Here is a 23,215-nt window from a genome sequence, read left to right on the forward strand (position 1 = left end):
AGTGCATACACAGACATTGAATAAATCATTGCAGAGTAGTTAATTCACACCCTAGGAAAACAAATTCCTCCATATTGATGTTCACCAAAAACCTGCCACTCACCCTGACTCCCCCCTCAGTTCCTCAGTTGGGTCTCCCCTGGCAAGAGACTCCAAAGGGGCAGGAGACTGGGAGCTTCCAGAGAAAGTCTTGTGAGGGAAGCAGCTACCAAGGCTTTCACCTTCTGTCACCACTTTGCTGGAAGATAATCCAATGCTCTCCTTTATCAGAGGCCATAGTGGATTTTGGGGCATATGTCTGGGTATAGATTTATTAAGGAAATTGGACGTGGTAGAAACTTGTGCTGACCAGACTCTTAAGAGAATTTTTCAACAAGTCATCACTTATCACTGGGAGTGGGTTATTAGTATTGCTTCTATTACTGAAGAGATATATATATATATTTTTTTTACTTAAAAAACCCAAGCACATGTGCACGTGAGCTCTTCTCACATGATGTGTGCAAGGAGGTTAAGACTGCTGAGCAGTGATCTTACCTTCTTTAAACAGCCTTTTATCAACATATCAGCCAGATTTAACTGCTGTCTGCTCCAGTTTGCATGTACACTCCTGAGGAAGTAATCTCAAGGAGTCCCTGTAAGGCACCTCTTGTCACACTGCGTATGTGACCTGTGGCACCACACCAGCATTTGAGGTTTAATCTCTGTGAAGTAATATCTGAAGTCTCACAATTCATGCTGTGATTGCTCACGGGTCAGAGACAGAGTCCCCATACAGCCTCCATTCACTACACACTGAAATTCAGCCCGTCACTGTGCTGGCATTAAATAACCTAAATGACCCAGGGGCTGGCAAGCCCCATCCCTCACAATTACTGACAGCACAGCAGTGGATTGTAATGCCATCCTGAAAATGAAGCTGCCTGCATCAACTCAGAAAAACTTCTCAACTGCATAATACATTGCTTGCTTGATTAATTATTCAAATGCAATTGGTAACTTAGTGTACCAAGACAGGCCTTTCTTTCCCTTTGACTGGTGCTTCAAACACCAGTGTTCCCAGTCTGTTCCTGGTATAATGAGTTCTGGTTTGCTCTCATTTTTGCACTAAGGTAACTCCTGATCAGCTCTTTTGAAACAGTGTGAGGTTACTGGGAAGTAAATTAGAGAAATAACAGATTAAAACTAGGTCACAAGGATTTTGGATGGAGACTAGAGAGGCTCCATTCAAATACTGGAACAATGTCTAGGCTGTCTTTCTTTTAGGCTTCATCACAAGAGAAGTCCCAAGAAAAGAGAACTGAACCCATAAAATAGATTTTACTGGGCAAGACTGCAAGTTCAAATCCCACTCTTCAGAATACTCCAGGTATCCCTTTCTTCCTTTATTCTTTTTTCCTACTACCCCAGTAGAAGCAGTTACATTATTCTAATTCACATATTGTTAACACGTTGGATCAATTCACTGAAGGAAAGAAGATTATGTTGAAAATATTTACGAGTCTCACTCAGCTGTTAAATGTCCCTCTAGTCCTTTAGCAATCCTTGTTTTTTTGAAGGAACTGTGAACATGAAAATTCTGCTGTTTTTCAGTTAATTGCATAATATTAGCAAATTTGCATAAGAATAAGAGTATTTAATCCAGCATGATAGTGGAATACTGTTGGTAAACAATGTTTCATGTCCTGCCTAATGGAATCCCTTGTGTTTTAGCACAGTTCACCATCCATCCAATTTACCCCATTAGACAATGTCCAGCTCTCAAACTGGAGAAAATATGTACAGCAGCTCTTTCTCCAGCTCCTTCTGAGCATTCCATCAGCTACCTAATTTGTTTAATGTATTTTCAGCTCCAGCCATATCTAGTGCTATCACTAATGAAAAGCCTATTGTGTCTGGATGGCTTCTAACTAAAAAATACGTCAGGAAGGCATAACTGTATTATATTCTCTCAGATAAAACAAGGTTATCTTGGAATACTATTGAGGGCACTATTTCCTTGTTTATTAACTATACAGCAGAGTTTAAAATGATGGCAAACATAAGACTTATTGTGAATAAGACACCATTTATGCACAATAAGAGTGCCCACAGGAAGGATATGCCCTTGCTCTGGTTCCAAGTATCTTTAAAAACCCCTGTTCTTTTATTAACAGATTTACCTCAGCTGGACTAATTTATGTCAGATCCCTAAGTCAAATGAACATGTTATTCTTCACTGTCCAGTTCAGAAAACACTGTTACTCTAACTGATACTACAGTTACTTTAACATCTGTGTTTGGCCTTACTAAAAGGTTATTTAAACTTTATTTTTCTAATACAGTGGGTTTCAATGTGTAAGACTTAGGTTTGCAGGCAGTCTGACAAGGGGTCCACAGGAAAAACAAATTTATACAGGGTATACAACAATGCAGTTAAGAGAAATTTTCAGGTTTTTTATGCCCTAAACATCTAAGTCATTCACAGTAGGAAGGAAGAAACAAAATAGAACCAGAGAAAAATCTTGGACGTTAAGAACACCAGAAAATGTCTCCTTCAAGGATGGTTAAATGAGGCTAGATGAAAAAACATCCAACAGATAGTGTAAGAAATTTAATCTCTAGCTCTCAAATGGCACACTAAAGTCCAAACTCATTTATTACCGTGCAACTTGAATTCCCTAGTCACAGCAGTCAGGGATGAATTCAGCTATTAATTTGGTAAAACAATCCCACAGAGAAGCATTCCTCAGGGAACTCAGAACTCCCGACAGAATACCAGTGTCGCTCACAGGACACAGTTCAGAAAGCACTGGGCTGTCAGACTTTTTCTTCAGTGTCCCTCAAATTTCAATTCTGACATTCCAATGCCAGCATACCTTGAAATCCTGAGACTATCTGGACTACATCATCATAGACCATCAGAGTAGCTGAGCGTTCAGGAAGAAGGCCAAGGCTCAGTGAAGAGAACACTGCAGGAGAGAAGTGGTTTAAGTGACATATATTTAAATTCTTATAACATAATCCAATAACAACAGTGCTTACTTTCTTCACATTTTTGCAAAAGCAGGCCACCCAAACTATTAAAATCATATTGTATACATGACAGAAACCACATGCATTTTCTGAACCAAACAGTTAACTTGCCAGAGTAACTACAGAACTAAACAAAATGTTCTGTGCTTTGACTCCTGCACGTCACACACGGTAGCTCAAAGCACTGGAGAGTGCAGTGTAAAGCAGGGTTTCATGCCTTACATGAAGCAATTCCCAGCTCCACAGAAAGACAAGAAATACACTAAGAGAACAGAAATGCTAACTCAGTCTGGCTGAGTTATTTTTCTGTGCAACAGCTATACTTCTTACCTCAGGAATATTTTAATGAAATTTAAGTTTTAAGTACTTTGAGATGCTTACGTAAGTTATTCAGAAAGACAAAGTATGATGATTAAGTCTTTATAATTTGCTTTAAAATGCAGTATGTGCTTACTGAGTCACCACCTACACCAGGGAAGTGCTATTTATAGCAGAACTACTGTCATCCTACCAGTGGTGTGAAAGGGGACAGATAAATGGTATTTGCTGCAAGCAGTCTACCTGCAAGGACCTCCCTTCCCACTGGGTACTGACACTCCTTGCAGGGGGCTGTCTCAGTATGCACACACATCTCTGCAGGGTGAAAAACAGGATATAATTTCATGCCAAGTTCTTCAGTCCCAGAAGACCCAAAACATGGAAGGAATTAGCCACAGAGCCCACCTGCCTCTTGCAGCTATAAAAACAGTAAGGAGCACGACTGCCTGCAATCCACATGTGACTTTCAAAGATGGAAGAACAGAAGACTAATGCACACTAGTTATTTTTGGTAATAACTTGTTACTATTAGTAACTAGTAATAACTGGGCAACATCCCATACCTGGAGAGAACTCATCCTAGTCTGAAGTAAATGCAAGCTGAGGAAGGCATTCTCAGAAAGTCAACAGAAGAACAACATAAACTCTTCTAATTTTCTGGAATTTTATTAATTTCCTCCAAATTAATACACATTAATTAACCCAAGAGACCAGATAGATGTTAGCTACCAGTAGGAAGACTACACTATTTCTGCTTTAAGAAATATATTCTCCTTTTAAAGATCAGAAATTTTAGTGTTTGGGAGAAGTACAGGAGAAAGGAGAAAAAACTACGAGAAACACACTGAAAAAAACTACCATCTGAAAGATGGTCTTAACAATATATATAAATATTAAAATTAAAAAATAAAAATTACATATAATGTTATTACAAGTACAGCTGGGCATTTTCTTTCCAATGCCCAAATGTGAAACAGATCTACACATTAGGCAACATAAGTAAGAAAGCCTAGTGCAAGTAGCACTAAGGCCACACAATTACAAAATTTGTCTTTACTCCAATAACTTAATTTGTATGAAGAAAGCTAATATAATTTAGACACCCTGGGGAGCTCAATACAATCAACCATGCCAACATCTTCTTCCATATGTGCCAGACTATAACGAATATATAACCTCTAAACTTCCCTTGGGCTTTTCTGCACAATCCTTTCTCAGCATGACAATGACAGAAAGACACAGCTTTTAAGGCCAGAAGGATGACAGTGATGATCCAGCCTTATTCCTGTATAACTACAGCCTTCCCTGAATTAATTATTGCTGCAGATTCAATAGCTGTAGCGAAACTTGAAAACATGTTGTTTTCAAGTGCAGTTTTATTTTACAGCATCCAGTGTGAGGAACACACCACACCATCAATGTTCTAATAAATAATTATGAGGGCAGTTAAACAATGTGCCTCTTTACCCATCAAAATTTATAGAGGTTCGATTTCCAGCCATTTGATCTTCTTTTTATACAGGCCTGCCAGACAGAAGAATTCTCTTACCTGTTTCCTGTTCTCTATGAGGGTATTGATGGACTATGATCAAATTACCCCATGAACTTTCTTGCTAATGAACAAAATAAATTAAGCACTTCCAAGTCTTTCCCTGTAAACTGCATTTTCCAATCTTTTAATCACACCTGATAAAAGTCCACAGTTTTAAACATTCTTCTTGAAGCTTGGGTACAGAGCTGATCACACATTTTCCTGAATGGCTATGCCAAGGACAGTCCTGAAATACTATACTCTGCTTTCCCAGTTTTTAACCTTATTTTACAGGTAAACGATTCCAGATGAGCTCTCCTCTCTCCCAGAAATACCATAACCATCATCCTCTGCTCCTAAAACTGTATTTCACCACAGTGAATACCATAGTTTTCTTTGACTGACTGTCCTGGTTTCAGCCAGGATGCAGCTATTTTGTTCTCTGCTGCTGGTACAGGGCAGTGTTTTGGATTCAGGATGACAACAATGTCAATAACACACTGATGGTGTGGGTGCTGCTGAGCAGTGCTTACCCTAAGTCAAGGAATTTGCAGTTTTTCATACCTTGTCAGTGAGAAGCTTCAGAAGAAGCTGGGAGGGAGCACAGGCAGGACAGTTGACCCAGACTAGCCAAAGGGAAATTTCATTCCATAGAATATCATGGCCAGTATATAAACTGGGGAGAGTTGTCTGGCAGGGGTCAACTGCTGCTCAAGGAGTGCCTGGGCAATTGTATTGTGCATCACTTGCTTAAACTGGGTTTTACTCCCCACTCTCTTTTTGTTAAGTCTCATTCTTCTTATTATTATTATAAAATTTTACTTTATTTCAATTATTATACTGTTCTTATCTCAACCCAGAGTTTTTACCTTTTTATGATTCTCCTCCCCACCCCACGGAGGCTGGGGGGCAGGAAGCAGATGGGTGGTACTTAGCTGACAGCTGGAGTTAAACCATGGCACTGCCTCTACCAAGGAATTCTGAACTGTGCTGTCTCAGCAACTGCCTCTCTTCATTGCATACACTGCTCCAAAAGAAGTGTCCTTTTAAATAAGGACTACCGAATGATTTCTTCCAAATTTTTTACAAAGAAAAATCTAAGCACAGTTAAGAGCAGACAGATGAGCATATCTTCCATCATGAACACTTCAACAACTCAAGTGATGTTAAATTTATGAACTGTTAATAAGTGGAGTCATGGCTCTGCTGATAAATATTTTAATGGAAGAAGAGATCTTAAATCTTTTCCTCCTACCATCTATCACTATGTAAATAAATAATCCTCCTGCTTAAGCAGTAAAGAGGTAGTAATTATTTTCGTTAATATAGGAGAAGTTAATTTCTGCCAAATTATAAGAACAGAAAACCCTTGATGTTTACTCCTTGAAGCTACTACAACAGTTCAGTGTCTGCACAGCTTTTCAGCAAAACACTATTACTAAGGCATATTGCCTGTGATGGAGGAATCCGGATCCTTTGGCCAAGTTCTGCTACAGCACATTACCACCCTTTAGCTTTCAAACCTACACCCTGCTCATGGCTATCATTTTCCCATTTGAGGTAAATATGTCCATAGTTCATTTACCACAGCACACAGGATGGCACATCAGCTTAAACACTGCCTGGGTGGAATGCTTCTGAGAGTGGGGGATCTGCTCTGTGAGGGACAGCTCCTAGGACTGTTAACAAGCATTTTTGGGAAATGAGGATGCAGCCGTATGGGTGTGCCCAGACTGCACACTGCAGAATGAAGATTGAGATATGCTGCCTCTTCCCCGTCATTCAAACCAGCTTAAAAATAACAACAAAACAACTTGCACATTTTTCCAAAGTTCTATACTGTGCTAGTTAAAAGCATGACAGGCATTTAAATACAGGGAATTTAAATACAAACGGTTCTTAGACAGTTTTTTAAAGACTACAAGCATCTTAGTCAATACAAAATATAAAAGCCTAAGTATCTTAACTTGTATGTGATGTACCTTTTCAGGACTAAGTCAAAGAACAATCCTATTAAACCTACATAGGGCATATCAAGTTGTAACTTGTTTCTTTAATGAAAGAAAGGATTAAGTACAAGGTACAGAAAGCAGAATAAAGGACTCTACTTCCAATTAAATCAATGGCAAACTATCTACCAGTTTCAGTGGGGGACGATCAGAGGTGAAAGGAATCTACTTTCCAAGCTAAGCTCACATTTCAGCCATGGAAAGAAAGATTTTGTGGAGCGTATACAATTACTGCTCTTTAACTTCAATGATTTACTAAAACAAAAATGTCCCGTTTCATTACCTTCCCTCAATCAGTACTTAAGAAAAACAACCAGCGAAAAACTAACCAAACAAACTCCAGGCTGTGGAAGAGTACATCTCATTCAAAAGACCTAGGGTATAAGTCAGAAAGAGGCAAGACACAAGGCAAGGTTATTGCATACTTTCATGATTTAAAAGCACATGAAGTATGCTGAGAAAGCTACACTTCCTCTTGTTTAAAGAGGAGAAAACTCAAAGGAAATTTCTAAACAGAGTCACAGAACAATTATGGCTGGAAGGGACCTCTGGACATCATCTCTTTCTCCAGGCAGGGGTTGTCCAGTTGAATTCTGAATGTCTTTAAAGGTGGACACTTCACAACCTTTCTGCACCACCTATTCCAATTTTGCTGCTTGTAATGTGAAGGGGTGGGTTGGGACAGACAGACGCACACCCCCAAGGTCCCTGTGGCAATAGCAAGACCTTTATTGTTTGAACCCAGCTTTACACGGCAGGTTTGAAACATCCCAGTCTATAACACTCTTTGGTCTGCTCTTAACACCTCCCATTTTCCTGACCAGTGAGAAGTCTGCAGCTTAGAAAGTTTGTGGGGTAATTTGATCATAGTTCATTGGTGATTGGTTGAAGTCCCTGTGTGTCAGCCCAGGGCCTGGTTTATAGAACCAGGCTGGGTTTCTTATTTACAACTGAATTAATTGCTCAGCCACAGACCAGCTGTGACAGCTGCTGATGTAATGAATTGTTGCTTTTTACTTATTTGAACTCTCCTGGCTGCAACTCTTTTCAGTTGCTTCTTATTCTTTCACCATACCCCAAAGAGGTTGACTTAAGTCTTTTCTGTTAGCTCCATTAAGTAGATGGAAAACACGGTGGAATTCAGTACAGAAAATGTGGAAGAAAGCACTCCTATCTTATCTGAAGCAAGTGAAAGCAGATAAGTAAACAGCACATTGAAATGCCTAAAGCATAATTCTGGGTTTGAAGAGATTCACTTTCCTTTCCCCTTCTGAAAATACATTTGCTACTCGATCTTGCAGCAAGTCATGCAGCCCTTCTGGCTATGTTGATATTAATAAATAAAATGGAGCCAAGGCATGGAATTCAACACTGCCCTGGGAACATATACACTATTTACATATTAGTGCACTTGAAACCTTCCGTGGCTTTGGTCCAGGCTAATTACCAAACCTGAGGCGTGTTATTTAGGTGTGATTTGGGTATAACACAAGGCTGGGACCATTCCCAAATCACATGGACCCTAATTGTAGCTGAGGATTACAAGAAAGGCAGATGAAACTTGGGATATGATCTTCATATAGATGTTACATGTCAAGGTTTGAAAACCACCCTCCTTCTGTTCTTTTCAGCAGTACAGAAATTTTTCCTCTTGTGTAACTAATGTAAGGTTCTGAGGCATTCTGATAAAAACTAACATGCAAGTATTATTGTTATACTTGTTTGCCTGTGGAAGAAGCAAACCATGCTAATTAAGTTAGTAAAAATCCTTACATCTGGATAACATAACTGCAGATTAAAACCATTTTATTGACATGGCTAAGAACTAAAAGACCAGGACATTTTTGGACACTATAGCCTATGGTGCAACAGTTGTTGCTACACCTTGGAAGATAAGCAAGAATACACCACAGCTGCTGAAATAAGGTTCTTGGAAACAGAGTTCCCATAAAGAAGAAAAAGATCTGGAATAGATTTCTATTTTTTATGGAGCTGTAGCATCCACAGTTGTTTGAAAACTGATGTAGCACTGTATCGAGGACCTCCAGAAGGAGAGTGAATCTCTGCTCAGCCTTGATGCTGCAGTTTAACTGAGAAAAAAATGTTACTATTTTTGAAATGTGCAGATGTTTCCCCTCCCACTCAGGATCTCAAGCATTAAAACACATCATACAAAACTGTGTAGCTTCCTTTAGATGCAATATCTTACCTCAGAACAAAAATAAAGATCTCTTACCAGGCAATCTTACAGGTTTCCATGGTGCAGAATTTGGCACATATGCATGTTTACTAGCAGTCACTATCAGCTGATTGCCCAACTTATACTGAAACTTGAGGAAGGCAGTGCCATCTGCTCCTGAGGTTCCAGATGCAATGGAGATCTGGTTGGTAAAAATCTCAATGAAGGCTTCAGTTACTGGCTGATGGGTGCTGGCATCGCTTACATGGACCTTCAGCGTTACTTCTGTAATGACAAACAACCACAGCGATTATTGTCTGAAAAGCTTCTGTGGGAGGCAGCAGTTAGAATATGCTGACACACCAGTGACTGAAAAGACACCAGCTCTGACATTTTGGTGCCATGTATGACTTATACTGGCCTTAAGCTCTCCATCTCAGGCAGTCACTCTTCAGAGACACTGCAGATTCTGCTAGAAGCCAGACCAGGTTCTGAATTATTGCCTGACAGCTAATTTCAGCTGTGGAGGCATCTCTATCTCCACCTGGGACCCACATGCAGCTGGGCAGCACATCTCCAGGGCAGGCAACACTCCCTTTGAGGGGCAACATGTCAATCACAGAGTACTGCTGTACTATGGCAATTCTAAATGTGTGCTATCAAACATCCTGTTAGTCACAAACAGCAGGGCATGGAAACTCTCTGTAAGGTCCCTGCCTTGCTGTGCCTCTGCTCCAGCCAGCCTTCTGCAGCAGCAGTGGGGAGAGGGAATGTGGGGTATGCTCCTCACTCCTTCCCAAAGCAATTCTCTCTGCCTAGCTATGGAATGGAGGAAATCTGCTGTGATGGAAGCCAAGGAAGAAAGTGGGCAATAGAGCAGGCTGTGCTACAGTGGGATATTTTCAGCTCTGGTGGGAGAAAGTGCCCCAGCTGGCACAGGATTTCCCTGGTGATGTCTAACCAAGGCGGAGAATTCCCACAGGATCATGTCCATGTCCTCAAAGCACAGGACAACCAGGTGGGATGCAGAGAGCTAACAGTGACAGCAGCAGCCTTGACACTACTGTATCACCTGTCCCCACACAGTAATGGTGAAAAGTAAAGAAGTGATGATTAAGGTAGTCAGGAGAATCATACATCCTGCAGATATGCAGTCTGAAGCCAACACAATGGACTACATTTTTCTTGAGTAATTTGCCATTTTTCCAGAAAATAATTACTAGTTTAAATGCTTCCAGATGTACAATATTTGTCCACTCTGGGCACTCCTATGACTAAACCATGCATTGTGTCACTGGGCTTTTATTACATAAAATGGAGTGGCTTGTGCAAGACAGTCCCTCTGGAAGGCATTCTTCTGTATCTATGATTATTTTTCTGGGCCTACAATAGTTCAATTGCCTCATGTTCTAAAGCAGCAGCTGTTGCCTTTCTGCAATAACCATGACTTAAATGCAATACTGTGTTGAAAAGACCCTGCAATGATCAGCTGCTTCCATCAAGATATTCCTTGGGTTCTTTTCACTTCCAGTTGCCTCTTCCTCTTAAATGAACACCTCCCTCCCTCTTTTCTCTCCAACTCTCCCCTTTCTCTCATTCCCATCCCAATATCTGGAAATTCTGTTGTTCTTGCATGAAGTTCCCTATCTCAGCTTACTCCATTTCCTAAGGTAGTATATGGTATTTTGCAAACTCCCTTTTTGTGTCAGGAAGCTTCAGCCTCTCACAAGCAAGATACTCTCCTCCCACTCCATGTGTAAACATTTCTGCATGTGATGTCCAGGAAAGAGGGCATTACCTCCTGTTCATACATATTTAAAAACATTACAGATTTCTACAGAACAGTACTGGTGGTACAGCTCTGTTCTGTTACTAATGACTTAAAGAACTTATTTTGTTTTAAGCCCTGAGCCAGCAAGACATGACACCAAGAAGAAAACACAGAATCTAACAGAATCTTTGTGGTGAGTTTCAATAGTGAAATGACACAACTGAGTAAGGGGAGAAACACACTGTAACAACCTAGAAGTTTAAAAGGACATGAGGACCTAATACAAAAGCACCAGCACATCTGTCCTAAGGGCATTTCAGCCAGAAAGATCAATATCTTGGGCCCTTTCATCAGCAGAGACCTTCTCTCTGAATCCTACAGTACTGAAAACACCAATATCAAGCAGCCCTGAACAAAAACCCCATTAGAGAAATTCATCATCATCGCAGCCATTGCTTTAGAACTTGGCAATGGAGGGTGCCAATTTAGATGGGATCAGTATGAAATATATTCCAGCTATTAAAGATTCTGGACTTCTTCCCAGTTTTGCATTTGGTAGTCAAAGGAAGCAATGTACATTGAAGAGCAGTGTCCACATACTCTGGCGTCCAGTACAGAGTGCCTCCTTAGAAACCTTGCCTTGACTATCAAGTAACTTGTGAAATCTTGTGTATGCGAAAGGCAGCCACATTAATCAATGAAGGAAAACATATATATTCATGTATTTACAAACATGAGGTCAACAAACAGTGTAAGTTTTAATTTTCAAAGTGGAGGGATACGCTTAGATCCAAAGCCAGACAGCTGTGCTCTTTGCATTTCTCACTTTGAATTTCCTAGCAAAGAATGCAAGAACAGATGAAGTTAAGAATAATGGCTAGTGCATTAAAGAAAAAGAAAGAGAACAGGACAACCTAAACATTGCTGTTAGCAATTTCAATAACATGGAAGTTCAGCCTTCTCCAAAAACAACCACATATAAGGAACCAGGGAGCTCTGGAATATTAAATACTAATTAAGGAGAGGGTAAGAAAACAACAGAAGGATCATATAAATTTAATTCCTTATATACATTCAAAATTCTAGAAAGAGATTACTACTAAAATTGATAATGAGAAAAAATAATTACATTTTCCTGTATTCACAAATCCATCTTTCTCTTCCCATGTCAGAGAGCTAGCCATGGGTATCTCCAATAGGAAATGTCTTTATCTCCCACTCCATAGCTATGTATGGGCTTCTGTCTGCATACTACTCTCTTTCTGCATCCCTCTCTCTTTCTGATAAGGAAGGACAGGGGCTTCCAAAATCCTTCTTCTAAACAGAAATGACAAAGGCAATTACCCAAGACAGAATACTGATGTCCTGAAAGGCAGCAGACTGGAACTGCTGTTCCAAACCACACAGTCCCTAGATCAGACACTGGGCTTGTTTTCTCCTTTTTGATATTTAACATGTTTTTTCCTGAGCAGATAGAGAAAACCCTAGCAGACTGAACAATCCTAATTCCTTTTCATGTGTTATCTTCCCTGACAAACATGTGAAATGTATACAACTTGCTTAATTCAGGGCCCTCTCCCACACGACAGCTCCTTTTTCTTATCTAATGCAGCAGTGAAGTCACGAACACCAAACCTACGTTATCACTGTAATTTCCACAGCAACTGAATGATTAAAAGCTTAAAACTGGAAAGAAATTGTTGAAGAAAACATCCTCTCAAACAGCGACGTGATGAGAACAACCTATAAAAAGAGACAGTAAGTTTCAGAATTGCTAGGATATATTCAGGCACTTCTTGAGGATCAGTGGAACTGGAGAAGGGAAGTAAGACAGCAGAGTAAGGACAACAAGTGATACAAGATCAGTCTGATCTCAGATTAATAGGAAAGTCTTAGATTGAAAGACTAGGTATAGTGGATGAAATAAATTAGAAGCTGTTTACTTTTTTTTTTGTTTAAAGCTGACTTTAAACTAAGGAGTAGAGTATTTAAAATATCTGGCAAATTTTTTAGTTGGAACTTTCAGCAAACAGTGGGTATAAAGCAGGTACATTACTCCTGAGTTTTGCAGCCTACCACAGCAAGGAGCTCACACAGAATTAAAGACACATGGACTCAGAGAAGAAGCACAGCTGCAGACGATGGCAGAGAACTGAAAGCAGTGCAAAAGATGAACTGCTAAAGGGAAGACAAGCCTGCTTCATTCTCACACTGTTGTATGTACAGTAGGAGTATTTCCTAAGTTCTGGAGGAGCTTTGTTCTGTGCTACTAGTGAGATCTTGGAAATGGGGCATAAGGGTGAAGAGTGCTGATGCTTCCTCTTTTAAGAGCAAAGCAGAAATGGCTCAGGTGATAGACCCCGGGCTGAGGAACTCACCCAGGGCAGCTGTGGTCTCTCTCACTTCCCCAGACAAGCCAGCCAGACACAGTCAGGACAGGCTGTGCTTGAGCCATAGCCCTGTCTGACCCACCTGGCTCCTGACAGGTGGAGTGTGAATGTGTCTCTTTCAGACCTCATCTGTCTGGCATGTATTTCCCTGCTGGTGGTAGCACTGGTGGGCACAGGTACAGAGCCAGAGTCACTTGTCTCTACCATTATATTCTTTCAGAAAAGATTCAAGTCCAAAACAAGAACCACTTAGGATAACTGCCATTTTCAGGAGATAAACCACAGGCAAAAACACCCTTTCTGGAAGGGCAAAAAGCCTGTGTCTCCCTGTCTAGAAGAGCAGGTAGGAATGGGCCATTTGCAGATGTTAAATAGTGCAAAACTTCAAGTGTGCTTCAAGTATCCCAAAGCAAAGTGGGAAAAGAAGGTAACTGAGAAAAGAGCAAATAAAACATGCAAATACAGGGGTAAATTCCACAAAAAGATCAAGGCTGATGTATAGGTATGCTCAAGCAGGTCTAGTGTAAATCTGTTCTCTTATAGTCCTTTGTCTTCTTTTAAACACTAAACCTCCTACTTGTTCTTCAAATGAAGAACATTCTTCAAATGAGTGCAAACCAAAACTACTAGTTATTGTGAAAACAGCTGCTTAAGTGCAGCACCCTCCCAATTTTCTAGTACTAAATTTATTGTAAGCTGTATAAAAAACTCCAGCATCTTCAAGGTTATAATTTGGGAAAGTGAAAAAAAGACCAAAAAAATCCCTAAATGGTAGCATTCCAATCCAGAATACCATCTGTCTTCTTAATCTGATTTTTGAGATTTTACTAAGTTTAAACTTTCTCTGAGCAATCCTTCCTGTGCCATCTGCTCTATAGCCCTACTACCTCTCCTGAAATACAATTAACCTTAAGAAAACCATTTCTTCACTTGTAACCCCTTCTTATACTCACAACTGCTCTTTACATTGCTGAGAACTCTCAGTTTGGGAATGGTTTCCTTCAGAACTGCTGTCATCACTACTGTCTTCTGTAACTGAACTCTTGAAAAGTGAAAAGCACTGGTTTTATGTGGTTTGGGGCTTTGTTTGTTTGTTCGGTTGTTGTTTTGGTTTTTTTTAAGTCAGTAATATAACACAGGAAATAAAATCCTGAGCGACCTGAGCAAAGACAAACTGTCAGATTACACATACTGGAACAAACAGAGAAAAGTTATGACACAGATTGAAAATCAAAGATCACAATCCTATTTAGATCCCAAGCCTGCAATTTGGTTTCTGTGCACACACCCCTCTGTCAGGCAGACTCCCACTGACGTCTGCTGGACAGATGATCTCTTTTGGGAACTGGCTGACACAGGCAGCTGCGATCACTTAGCTTTTCCTTTGGGGGTCCCTTATCCATGGACAATGTCAGGATATTACCAAAGAAAGAGATATTTAAATTATCTAGGTTTTGATTAGAAAAAGAAAGTTTCCTGCTCATTTAAAAAAAGCATTATGAACTTTATGTAAGTAAAACTGTGTCCTCTGCTCTGATTGAGCCTACTGGCAATGTGCCTAGCTTTGAATTCTACGTGCCAAATGGATAAGCCTTTCTGTCTCTTAACCTTTTGCCCATGTGTGAGGTCAATCCTCAGCCAAACAATAGGATTTTCATTTATCTAAAGGAAAACGTTTTCCTAGAAAAAGGAGTGTTCCCCATGCTTTAGCCACAGATGCCAACTCTAGCATTTACATACTGTATCTTCCTAATGTGCTGCATCAAAAAGGCTCTACTGACAATCACACTTCAAAACAGCAGCAGACTAAGTTTGTATGAAGAAAAGGAAATGTGTCTGTAACATCCCTCCACAAGCACAAAGACTTTGCTCTTCACTGATGTTGTCAGCTGAAAGTAAGTTCTCAAGTAGCACCTCAAATAGCAAACTACATATGCTTGAACAAGATTCATAGTGAAGATGATGACATCCTCTATTCAGAACTGGCTCTGACCCTCCTGATTTTCCTGATTACAGGAAAATCAATAGTGCTTCACAACTCTCCCCTCCACCACAGGTGACTCAGGTTTCAGCTGGGCTGAGTGTCCAGCACTAATTTCCAGTGAACCCAACCATGCAGAGGATGTGACACAGGTCTGCTCAGTGCCTGTTCAGGGATTGGAGAAGGATACCAAGGCTGCTGCTCTCCCTGGCATCAAGAAGAAAGTTCCTTACTCCACTAGTCAGAAATCTTGTAAGGACTACACAGCACAGATTGGTTCTCAGACCCAGATTCTGAAGGGATTTAGAAAGCAGAGGGGTTCAGAGAAGAGACACATAAAAACCTAGGGGACAGTGAAGCAGCCTTGGGACTGGCCATCTGAAGAGCATGACCTCCTCTTCCTGCAAGAGAAGACTGGATCACTGTGCGTAACAATGGAACTGCAAAAGACCAAGTCAGCTGAGGACCTTTAGTATTGCTAACAGAGACAGCCAACAGCTGTACACTGAACCTAAGCAAATTCAAGTGTCATTTCTTGGCAACAAGAGAACAGCTTTCTAGATAGTAGACTAACTTAGGCTGTGAGAAAAAAATGGGATTAACGCTTTAATTTTAGTTCTAGGTGTTTAATTAAGGCTTACAAAAGAGTTAAGAGAATTAATGTTTGATTCTAGAACATTTATGAAGCCAGCCCAAGGGGTTGCTTGGGGCGCTTCTTTTTAGCACTGCAATCTGAATTTGCTGAACACTTTGTACCTTAGAGGTCAAGGGGATGACTATCAGTAGGGTCCTCCACACACTGAGTACTTGCAATGTGATGACTATAATTAACCCCACACCTCAGAAGTCAAGCAGGAACTTTCTTTCTCACATGCACAACTGATGGATTTCTGACTTTTTCTTTTATTCCTCTCTCTTGCTCTTCCTCAGAAACAGCAGAGGGCAATGAGAACTGCATATTACACTCTTGGCTAACACAGAGAAGCCCCCATATGATGCCTGATCAGAGCATTCTGCTCACATCACCTCTGCAGATAATCAGGATCCAGGATTGTGGAGGAAGCTACACCCGGGTAGACCTTGAGGCTTTTTCACCCTTCTCTGCAGCTCAAGTTGATTCATCCGTATTTCTCATCTAACAATCCTTGCTGCTCCAAGTGCCTCAGGCATTGCTGGCACTGTGGCTGCTTCCCCTAGTGCACAAGAATTTAATTTCCAGGGGATTGAAATCGTTTATCTTAACTAAAATAATTAGTCTTAATCCTCAGTCTTCAAATACAGCACAGTTGTCTGCGATATGAAGGTCAGACAGGTGCCCTACTTACCTCTTCGGGTTTAAAATCCATTAAACAAAGTGTTCATGAACTAAAATGATAAATACATTAATCTCACAATGCATTATGTCCTAGGGATAATGCACACAATTTTTAGTAACACGTCACAAAAAGAATTCTGCTATATCAACTAGAGCAATTTATGGCACATACAATGAAAATCAGGCTACTACACAACCCCTGTATTCAAAGGGGAGGGAGGGGCAGTTACAGGATAATAAAATAAAGACATCCATCATGCAACAGTCCAACATGTAAAAGAAGATTTGCATATCCTGACCTGCTAGAGCCTAGAGCATTACCATCAAAATTAATTTCTTGGGAAAAAAGGTAGGAATTTGCTTTAATTAAAAAAAGTGGGAGCCATATGCATTATGCCCAGATGAGACTCCGATACCCTATTGTTAAGTGATTAAACAAGCATTTATAATTAACTTGAAACTCACACAGCTATGAAACTCATGAATAGCAATAGTTGCATTAACAGGTCTGCCTTTGATCTCTACAGGAACTGTGCATGACACAAACTAATTTCATTTCCAAACCTTGTCTCTTAGACATGGTATTAAATAAAATACTGTCGTGGAGTGCAGATGGAAGTTGAGTTTCAAAGCTCTAGTTTGCCACACGCATAATGTATTCTTTACAAGACATGAAAAAGTAATCCCTACTTAAACCCCTCTCTCTCTTTTTTTTTTTTTTTGTAATAGAGTTCTTTGAAACTGTTTGGGGATCAATATGGAATGAGAAGTTAATGCACTGACATTTTCCAGTTGCTCAGCATTAGAGTTCTCCACTGACTCAAGCCCCCAGCTGATTTTGTGGCATCAGCTCTGAGGATAACACCACACCAAGCTCAGCCCCTTGGGGTTTTAAGCCAACTTTATACCTACTGCACCATCAGTCTAGTTTGGGGGAGGGTAGAAAGGGAAAGCTTGGATTTGCTGAGCCACAAAGGCATGTGTTACATTTTCTCAGAACAACTTTATCCTAAGTCTATTAATAAAGTATGCACCTGATGATAGTAGTTTAAAGCAGATGTATTCCATATTCAAGAAATCCAATGTATGCTCAATGGGGTAATGAGGAGACATGCACTTTTTTCCCCCCCCTCATTTTCAAGCAGCTTTAATCTTAGGTTTAATCTCTAATTTCCAAAGCCTGTTGTGAAAGCAAAGCTAGATATCACTTTGGAAGAGGCTGTTTTTACTAGGGTTGTTTGTTTTTAAACAAACCACTGTAACAATTCAAACAAACCCATCTCAAGGGGCTCTCTACATTCCCACTGCAGCCTGCAGTGCAAACTTCCACTTTCATCTCAGTAATCCACTGACGTAAGCTCATGCACGCACAGAGGCAAACTGTTGCGCTGAAATTTTATCTAGGCACTTGCATATACCCTTTCTTCAAATAACTCTGCAGTCGATTTAGAATCGCTTAATTCCTTGAAGAGGTTATCCCCAGCTGGCAGACAGGAAAATTAAATCGTAGGTGAAGCTACACATGGTAACCATCTCAATCCTCCAACCCAGCCAGCCTGAGCAGAGAGCTCTGCAGAGTGACGAGGAGTGCAGCACTCCTGTTCAGCTACTCCACAGGAAACTCAGGAACAACCCTTCCCTTCCCACCTCTTTGGCCTGGCTGTGGACTCTTGCTCCTTCTCTTGGGCTACCCCACTTCTCCTTGGACCTGCTGCAGCTTTGGTTGCATTTACTAACTCAGCACTGCACCAGCCTAACAAACCGAGTGGCTCAATGCCAGGTTATCAGGCTGAACTGATGAAGCAACGCAGCCCCATGTGCCAAAATCAGCAGAACAGGCAGGTGTGGGGGTGGAGAGTGGTGGCCAAGTGCAACACTGGCAGAGGAAAAGCAAGGATTTGGGACCACCCCTGCTGGTTCACAGGCATTTCAGTCAGCTCTGTTGCACCCCTTTGGCAGAGTACCTGCCCGTCTCCTGACCTAGGCAAACTTAAGGTCAATATTTGGCATGTACAGTTCTAGTAAATCTTTATTATGCATTGATTCCAAATCCCATACTGATTCTCCAATAACTTCCCAAACTCTACTGCTGCATATTGGCACCACAGCAGTAAAATCTCCTGGCTCCATAACTACAGGATGCTTGTGACAATGCCAGGAAAGGGTTGGTGTGGAGCAGTAAGGATTTTTGCACAGGCATTACAGAGTGTTTACAACAGCTCTTGAACACCCAAAAACCTCTACAGTCAGTTGGTATTTGCACTGGGTGGATGGAGGAGGTTACTGTTGTTTCCTCCCAACCCTACAAAGCTTCCTTTTATTAACATCGCTACATGACACTTCCTGTGACTTCTGTCACAATAGCACCAAGATTAAATGCCACCCAACTTGTCTATATTGAAATGTTCCTATCCTCCAAAATTTTTTATTTCCAAGTTTTTTGAGATTTTTCTGTTCAAAATAGTATTTCTATTTCCTCATTTGGAATAGTTTAAAAACTTAATTAACCTGTGATCTAGGTCTTCTCCTAGATAATGAATAAAAACTTTAACTAAAATAGGACCCGTTACAGTTCCCTTTATCCTAACACTGTAAAGCAACCCCAGCTTAATACATGGCCATTCAACACTACACTTTGTTTTCTCTTTCATCCAATCTCAGTCACAGAGAAGAAGCCAAGTCAATTAATTTTTCAATTAATATTTTTGAACCAGGCTGCTTTACTGTCTATACTTCAGCTATGATGACTGCATATATATGCAGAGCATACATAACTGACTCAGCAACCAAAACTTGCGTCAGTTTAAATTACTGTAATAGCCATGGTGATCTAAATTCTTGGCAGAGAATTATTTTTAAGGGCCATTATGATTTCATGAGAAAAATAATTTTAATCAGATTGAAACTGTGAATTTTGAAAAATTACTTTCTATTCCTGTGGCCTGTAAGTCAATTATGTAGATCAGAAGTTATTGGCTCTTCCACAAATTCACAATCAGAATGGAAAGGTACATACACTGGCAACATTCATCTTTCTTAGACTCACTGTATATAAAAACCACAATGTGACGATGAGGGTTTGGCATGCTGCTCACACACCTTATCTTGCCTTCCAAGATGGGAAGAGCACTAGAGAATACTTTCGTATTTCTTGGTCACCTTGCAGCTCTGATTTCCATAGCTGCTTATCACAGTCACATGATTACCACTGTAGCTAGAAATGAAGGTTTGGAGGTCCACAAACCAGGCTTTGGGAATGGGCGAGTACTTGTGAGTAGCCTGTTTGTTTAGGTAGTATATATAATTGCTTATCTAAGGGGTGGGGGGGTGTCTGAAAGACATAACACTCTGCTGAAGGACTCCCGGGGTTCACAAATCAAAATGATAAAACCCAACGAATCATAGCTGATCAAACAGATGAGTGAATTATCTGTGCTATTTAGAGATCGATCTTGATGTAAAATGCTGTGACTGGCCAATAAATGGCAGAGGAAGGCCAAGAGGAGACGGGCAAGGGCTATGTGCCCTGAAGCTCAGGAAATAATGCACGGTGGGACTGACCACAGCTGCTGCAAACAGGGCTGACTGTATCTCAACTGGCACCCGAGGGTGGCCTTTGTGTTAGATGAACAGCTATGTCACTGGAGTGAATCAATTGACTACACCACCACTGAGTGGATCAAATATTTCTCCAAGTTAATTAAAAAAGTGAGAGCGTCTCCCAGACTAGCACAGGGAAGGCTCAGACCAGGAAAACATGTGAGAATTGAACATTTGGCAACATTAAATAAAATCAAAGACAGTTGTGGGCTGGTTTCAACCCATGTATTCCTTCTCAGCAGCTGGTGATGGCCAGCATCATGATGATGAGCAAATTACAGAGACCAAGAACATGTACCACATATTGGTGTAGTGACTGAATTATTATTGTTGTTAATGTAGTTCATATTAACAAAGTACAAATTACATTGGCATTGTGATTTTGGTATATTTTTTATCATTCTGCTAAATCAAAAATCCCACGTAATGTTAAATGTATCTTCAAATAAGTAAACTTGACATAAACATGTGCCTACCTAAAAGAGCCCAGTCAGAGTATATAAAACTGGCAAACTGACATTATTTATTAGTTTGTCCATTTGACAACATAAAAGACTTACTGCTTTTACTCTGGCATGAGCCCATTCTAGATATTTATAGCTGTAAACAGCACTCTGCTCAAGTTCTTTCTCTCAGCAAAGAATCTCTCAAATTCTTTCATTTTACCTCATCTGTTTCTTATATTTGTGTTACAAAACAGACATCTACTTAGAAGTTACACCATCACACAGGGTTGCTGGTGTTTTCACTTGGTTCAGCTGGACAAATGTGGCTACTTTCCCACTGACAAGCAGATATTTACAACTGAAAACACTCCAGTGGCGTGCTCTGCTTCCTTGGCACAGACAGCACCATGAATATTTTGTAGGCTACTTAGTCTACGCATTAAGAAAGCATTATAAACTATTATTATACTGGTTTAAACAAACAGCTGTATATCTGGAAAGTGATCTACTGAGTGCAAATAATGCTTACAGGAGAAGCAGGAGGAAGGCCTTTCTAAATACCCAAACCATACAGATGCTACACTTACACACAGACATTGCTTTATCAGGATGTGCTGGGAAATTTGCTGGGATGCAAATGAAAAAGGAGATACATAAGACCAATAATCAACTCCTAAAAGAGTAAAATTTGCTCTATTATACATTGTGCCCAGAATGAATATAGTCTTAGCACTTGGGAATGTGGTTTTCTGATGAACATGGCAGTGCTTGTTTAATGATTGGACTTGATGATCTTAGAAGACTTTTCCAACCTTATAGAGTCTACAATTAACAGATAAAATATTTATGTATGTTATGCACATACACATGTATGCTAAGTTAAGCTGAAAACACAAGGTATATCTAATCACACTAAAAATGACAGTATTGACTTACAAGTTTCCTTGACAGTACCAGTTGTTATCACTTTCTAAAACCCATTCAGAAACCAAGTTTACAGATACCTTCTTGAAGTTAAGAAAGCATGTACTTCATGCAGGGATATGTCCTCTTTGTTCATTTGTAATTTATTCTGTTCTCACATTTACAAAGGAGCTGCTGAGAAAAATTACAGTATTCAACAGCTAATCATTACTTTAAAGGAACTAGCCCAATAAATTTAAAACATATTCTACCATACTTAGTCATAAATACAATTCCAGTGAGTAATACCATAGTGCTAACCTTCTAGTAAACATGTAAAATAGAGACAAATTCCTCATCTTTCCTTCTCAAATTTAACAGCTGTAGGAAATCTATAAATATCAATTTTTAGCAACATATTCAATGTCACTTCAAGTTATGTCTTATTTTGACATTCACTTCTCTAAATTACTATACATTTAAAGTTCACATAATTTCAACATGTCCTGAGATTTTGGAAATTAACATTCCACAATACAAAAGTAATACAATGCTGAGCATATGTTCTAAATCAAAATTGCTCTTTACTTTTTTTGCCCCTCTTCACACTATGACTCTGGAAAAAAAACCCCAGCCCACATAACTCAAAGGACGTGTGTATGTATATACACTCCCAATCTGCAGCACACAGTTATACAGGAAGGCTGATTTATTTATTTCAACAACAGGTGTAATAACACAAGTGGTCACTTGCTCTCTTGAGGTTGCAAAATTACTAAAAGGAAGAGGAAAAAGGACAGTAGTAGATTGCTATTACTGCTCAAAGCCAGCCTGAATTCCCAGCCAGCTTTGTGCTACCATAACAGCACAAGGGAGACTTCCAGCCATCAGCTGGCCAAGCACAATGTGCAGAGAGGTTAGGAAACCCCACAGCACCCATCCTGAAGGAACCAGGGGCCTACTGCAAGGATGACAAAACCAGTTGCCTTTGATGTTTATAAAGACAAAAGGACTTTGGGTCCACTGCTCTAGTACAGGATCAGCAACAAATACCACAGCAAAATAGTGATACTTGTATGTAGCTACAATAAAATTCTACAGACGCATTAATGTTCTGTACCCACACACATGTGGATGCAATGTATGAGAAACAAAATTATGTAAAATGCAATTGTCTTAAATGGCAACTTAAAATAGCTTATCTGCAGACTCAAGTTTCTCTCAGAAATGGTGGAGTTACTCTAACGCTAAGATGTTCAAGGTGAACAAGAAGGACTTTAATTTCAGCTTTGGACCATTCAATCAGATACTCCCATCTGAACTGGTAGCTAAATAAATAAAAATTGAAGCAAATAGGAATTATTACCAGCTAATTAATATTTGCACTTAAACTTCATCTTTCTAGCCATTAAATGAATATTAAAATTAGCCTGAAATTATTTTGCAGCTACATTCACATGGAGCTCAAAATGCTTGGGTCTCAAACAGCATGTAACAGCAAGGTAACAGCTGAGCTAAGCAGTGACATATAGAGTGTAGCTACTCCTTTAAAACATGATGATTCTTATGTTAGCTGTAATACCAAAGCCAGGCAAAATACATTTCATACTCTTTTCAATGAGTGTTCTATATATAAAACACTGCTGCCTACCTTGGAGTTTGGATTAGAAACTCATTTTAGTTACTGCCATGCTAAAACTGCAGTGAAGTGGGTGGAATTTCTTAAAATCTCTTTAACTAGGAACCTCAGCCAAAGA

At 40.0% G+C, this 23,215-nt stretch overlaps 1 protein-coding gene across 3 annotated transcripts in view; it reads right to left on the bottom strand.

The window, feature by feature from the left end:
- Positions 1-23,215, bottom strand: part of FAM171A1 (family with sequence similarity 171 member A1) — an 88,934-nt gene that overhangs the window by 28,480 nt on the left and 37,239 nt on the right. Inside the window, exons 2-3 of one of the 3 annotated variants that reach the window (XM_041408390.1) lie at positions 9,110-9,337; positions 2,859-2,951 (exon numbers count right to left, since the gene is read on the bottom strand). The exons of 1 other annotated variant lie outside the window; for it this stretch is intronic. In XM_041408390.1, coding sequence (XP_041264324.1) covers positions 2,859-2,951; positions 9,110-9,337 — 321 coding nt within the window. The remainder of the gene's footprint in view (positions 1-2,858; positions 2,952-9,109; positions 9,338-23,215) is intronic. One more of the 3 variants, XM_041408391.1, reaches the window with a different exon arrangement.

Source organism: Onychostruthus taczanowskii, unplaced genomic scaffold (genome assembly GCF_017590055.1).
Source record: "Onychostruthus taczanowskii isolate IOZ18803 unplaced genomic scaffold, ASM1759005v1 scaffold3, whole genome shotgun sequence".
In the NCBI taxonomy this organism is placed as follows: Eukaryota; Metazoa; Chordata; class Aves; order Passeriformes; family Passeridae; genus Onychostruthus; species Onychostruthus taczanowskii.